We start from the raw sequence: 5,108 nt of genomic DNA on the forward strand, positions 1-5,108 counted from the left end.
GGACCAGACACTTTTATTTCTTACTTGGCTTTTCTCCCCCCCATTAAAACCATCCATCTCTTAAGTACACTTCCCTTTCTCCCCATCTTTCACGATCCACAGTCAGACCTCTTAAAAATAAGATAAACTCTTACTTTGCCTTTTTCAGTCTCTGGTGTGCTGAAGGAAAGGAGAGGAGAAAGGGTGGTAACCATCTCTCTTACCTTTTTTTATTATCCAGTGACTCACTTGTGGGCTTAACCTCATGGTTCCCTTTTTCCTAAAGTTCCCGGGTTGCAATACAGAATATGAATAGATAGCACGATACAAGCTGTATGTGTAAAGATGACAGGCCTTCTGTGCCACAGCCTTTCACATTGGTAGGTTAAATTAATGTAGATGCAAATCCTGGCATTTGCGAAGGCTGCTCTGTTTTACAGTGATGCTGCACAGCGAAAGGATACTGCTCACAATGCTTGAACAACACCAGAGTAATGTGGTCAGACGGATCCAAAAGATGTCCTTGCTGTGAACTTCTGGCTGCATCAGGTAGGATAGGATGGTCTGAACCAGCATATAAGTCGCCCCCACTCCGAATGTCAGGCAGGCTCCAACCACGTGTATGTAGTACAGAATACATTTCAAAAAAAAAGGAAAGAAAGCACTGCTTGTGTAGAACCTGTTTTCATTTTAAACTCTGAGAGCAATTTTCTTCTGTAAACCTTTGGCACTCCACCCACTCAATTACCTTCTCGCATCCCAAGCTAAGCAGTTCTGGAACGTGCTAGTACTTAGGAGATTTTTCTTGGAAACCCCATACAGAGTTAGCTGGAAGCCAGCACCTGCCAGCCCTCTGTACTGCTTTTGTTAAGTTCTTATGTCTAAGTTACAGGTCACACCTATATCTTAACTACAGGAATTTATAACAGCTGTCCTCATTAGCCATAATGGACAGTAATACAGAAACTGGATGAAGGAATCCCTGCAGTTGGGCAAGTAATGAGTGACAACAGGCTATCTACTGAGCATTTCTATCCCAGGAATCTGTACATGTATGAAAGATGATGCAATGCAGGATAAACACGCACAGTTCTAGTACCCAAAATGGGATTAAAATAACGAGGTTTAGTGCTTCTCTGAATTACTCTAGTTTGAATAAGCCTTGTTTGTCAAATTAGTATCTTTGAGTACTCAGAGGGAACAAGGTTAAATCAAGCAGTAATACTTCTTAACTTAAAAAACACTATAGGAGAATCAACTATCAAATAGTAAAAATCATTAAAACTAGAAGTTATTCCAAGAAAAACAACCCAACTTAAAATTTATGCCCTGAAAAATTATGTTGTGTTCAGTTCTTTCCTCTCATCCCTGGGTAAGCACAGTACCCAAAGACAGAAACTAAAAAGTGTTATCTTGCCAATTGTGCAGTGCAAGGCCTGGCAGCCTCCCTGCAGTCCATCGTGCAGGTGATCTTTTATGCCCTAAAGCATGAGACTGCCTGTGTATTTTACTGAGTAACTATTAAGATCAGGAATTGGAGTCACCTTTTCCTCACAACCTCCACGTGCACCTTATGTGCACAAATGAACGTGAAGTGCTGCATCCACAGTATAAGAGAGGTGGGAATTTATATTTAAATTGTGAATAACCAAGTTGCAAAGGCATGTGCTCCAAAATCATGTGCTGTTCAGTGATGAGGTGTCATCAGAGAGAAATCTTTGCCCTGTACGAGAGGAAATCAATTGCCACAGCTAGAATAAAGCAATAGTACTGGCTGAACAGCATGAATTAAATCTCCCATGAGGATGAGCCCTGTGTTACTGCCTTGACTCCCAGCAGTGAGAGCCGTCTGAGGCTCTCTGTGCGATGGCTGTTCCCATATCCCCTTTGTTCATCTTTGTGTATTTTCACACTTCAGTTGTCTTCAGAAACTAGCGGATTCCAGGGGACTTTAGCTCCTTTTGCCTCTGGGGTGGCCCTCAAGCAGTCCTCAGCATCACTGGGATACGCACGTACATCACTTCCAATTTTTGTCTTGCTCAAGATTAAATGTTACACAAACTAGTTAACAAATTAACATGCACCTTCTATATTTTGATTATCTTGAAATATACAGAAAGCACACATGCTCTCTCCTGACCAGTGGTGGAGGGAAATCATGGAGTTGAACACAGCCTGGAGGCTTTTGCTTGGTGGGTGTGGTAGGGGAGGCTGTGACCTCTGGGTATAGCTAGGGCTCTAGAAAAAAGTAAACAGACTGAGGCCTCCAAAAAAAAACCCCCCCACAAACAAACAAAAAACACACAAAACCCCACGAAAACAAAAAACCCAACAAAACAAAAAACCCCCAAAAAACAACCCCAAAATGAGTGTGCTGAGGTTTCTAAGATAGGGGCTGCTGAAGCACTTGGAGAGCTGTGCTAGGGGAAAAGGAGAGGGGGAAAAAGATGGAGCTGTCCAGGAGCTTTCCCTTTTTGCTTTTCCTTGGCCCTAATCCGGCAGGAGACCAAGGTGACATTGCTACCTCTAGTGGCTAAAGGCACCACTACAGACCCCTGAAAAATCGAGCAGGTAATTAATATGATGAGGCTGGCAATTGTACAACTGTCTTGCATGTAACAGCCAACAATGTAGAATGCGGCCCTGCTGACGGTATGATATGTGAGAATACCAGATTTTTTTTTTTTTTTGGAGGGGGTGGGAAGTATCGGGGAGGAAAAAAATAGAGACACTGGGATGGAGAAATTCGAAAGCTAGTTAATATTGCAGTATTTTCAAGAATTGCACAGGTTTGAAGGAAAATATACCTAAGAGGGCAGATTTTTCAGAGCTGGACTTCTTGTGGGGTTGGGTGTTTTTGTTGGCTTTACTTCTAGTTGTAACAGTTTTTGACTATTTGATTCTTATTCTCCTGACTCGAAGTTCAATATAGTTGTGGTCTTTTAATCTGGAGCTAGGGCTTTCAAATCTCCTATAAGGAGATCCAAGATGAGTTTGCTTTCTGCAAAACTCATGGGGTTTAATGTTTTGGAATTTCATGAATGGCTGCTCACAAATCCCAGTGGATAAAGCAAGTAAGAAATAAGTAAGAAATTATAAACCAAACCTTAAATTTTTTACAGTTTTCTGTAGGGAATTTGACAAAAAACAGATTTGCCCCAAAAAGTTTTGTTTTCAGTAAAATCCCAATTTTATCAGCTCTCTCAGTAAACAAACACACACACAACTCTGGACAGCTTCAGAACATTGCAAGCAAAGCACAAACCTGGAAATTTGCAATAATGCAAAGTCCAAAACAGCTCATCAATCCTAGTGTAAGGCCAAACTTATTAAGCTTGATGATCTTGGATTTTTCTGGATTCAAAGCGTAAACTTGTTTATAACGGACATACATGGTAGCCATACCTGTTAATGAAGAACCCAAATGCAGTAAGATTTTCAGCTGACCAGTAGACTGTCCTTTTTTAACTGGGAAGATGCTGAGTGACAGAGGCAACTATTTAAAATACAAAAACTGTCTTATGGTACACTGAAATAGGAAAGCTGAGAATCTGGAAGCCAAAACTGAAATAATATAATGGTAAACAAGTCAACTTACTAGATTTTTCTGATCTCTCTCATTTGAAAGACATACTAGGTTGTTTTTCCCTGTCTCCATAATTGCAGAACAAGTAAGGTGACTGCCTTGAATTTGCATTTCTATTTCTTTTACTAGTTTTTTAAACACCTTTTTGGCTTTCTGGAATTTGCAATTATCATGCTGGCTTTGGGGATATCATCCCTGACATACACTTTCCTCTGAATTGCTTAAGAGAATTAAGATTGATTGCTTAGAATTTAGTTTTTGACTGAGAATTACGGGCTAGTGACCTGAATAAGGAAATTAAATTGTTTAAAACTGTGTGCATTCCAGAACTGCCTGCAGTTCGCCAAGGACAGCTTTCTATACTCACCCAAGAAAGCCGAAATATTTAACATGATCCCAAATAAGCACCTTTCAGGTGGTATTGTCCCTGTGTCACTGGAAGAGATAAATGGAGTGATATGTATCTATCTATACTGAAAATACTTGCCACACAACTGTACTTATTTCAGTTTACAAAGGAACCATAAGCAACAGGTTTGTTTAAAAAAACCAACCAAACAACAACAACAACAAAAAAAACCCCAAAACCCTTCCAGATATTTTTTACTGTATTTTTCATTACTCAAATTATACTGTGCAAGTTTTAGAGCTGTAGAAATAAGCATGGTAAAGACATGCTATCCTTAGAACAAGGAATGAACATACTTGGTATAATTATTCCTTTTATATTGATCTTGAGTCCATAAAAGGTGAATAAAGAGTATTAAAACTGGAAAAATGAAGAACCTGAAAAACTGAAAGACCGAAACTAAGGTTGTATGTACAGCCTTGATGCAATGCATTTGGGAATATAGATTATAGTATGGATTTACTGGTGCAACCAAACCTGGTGACAGCAAGATGCTTTACTCTGAACAGAGGGTTGGAGACGCACCCCCAGCTTTCTTGTTCATCATCATTTTAAGGATATGTTCACAGAGCCACAGCTTAAAGGTTAGACTTTTGCACAAAAATAGACAACTTTATATAGAGTTATGCACAAATAACTATAAACAGCTAGGAACTTTAGAACTGGAGCTGTTGGGTAAGAACTGCTGTTTAAAGTTTGGGGTCAGGGAAAAATTCACAGGAGTGAGAGGCCAATTCAATGCTACGGTACAGTTAACGGGGCCATTATGAAAGTTACTAACCTGATGTAGGGCACCAAAGGGTCGACGTGGTGTAGGACGATTGCAGTAATGTATGAAAACACAAAAGATGCAGCTGACCAAACAACCAAAGCCACAGGCAAGAAAGAGAGGCCTTGCTGAAACCACCACATTTCAGTGCTGACTTCCAACTCCAAACACTGTGAGGAATCAAATACAAAGGTTTACTAAGATTTCTCCAAGTTTTTTCTTTTCTTGAGGCAAGCTGCTCCAAGAACAGCAATTTGATATTGCTCTCAGTCCTGTCCTGCAAACCCAAAGTGAACATTTGACTTCATGGCACAGAGGCAATCATAAATAAGCAGAAATGACATCTAGAAATGTTAATTCTGAAA

At 39.9% G+C, this 5,108-nt stretch overlaps 1 protein-coding gene across 1 annotated transcript in view; it reads right to left on the reverse strand.

The window, feature by feature from the left end:
* The window catches only part of DRAM2 (DNA-damage regulated autophagy modulator 2), a 9,167-nt gene extending 4,281 nt beyond the window's left edge, over nucleotides 1-4,886 (reverse strand). The window contains exons 1-4 of the mRNA XM_009583215.1: nucleotides 4,756-4,886; nucleotides 3,933-4,000; nucleotides 3,227-3,384; nucleotides 444-603 (exon numbers count right to left, since the gene is read on the reverse strand). Coding sequence (XP_009581510.1) covers nucleotides 444-603; nucleotides 3,227-3,384; nucleotides 3,933-4,000; nucleotides 4,756-4,886 — 517 coding nt within the window. The remainder of the gene's footprint in view (nucleotides 1-443; nucleotides 604-3,226; nucleotides 3,385-3,932; nucleotides 4,001-4,755) is intronic.
* Between the last annotated feature and the right edge of the window lie 222 nt (nucleotides 4,887-5,108).

This window comes from Fulmarus glacialis, unplaced genomic scaffold, assembly GCF_000690835.1.
Source record: "Fulmarus glacialis isolate BGI_N327 unplaced genomic scaffold, ASM69083v1 scaffold12908, whole genome shotgun sequence".
Lineage (NCBI taxonomy): Eukaryota > Metazoa > Chordata > Aves > Procellariiformes > Procellariidae > Fulmarus > Fulmarus glacialis.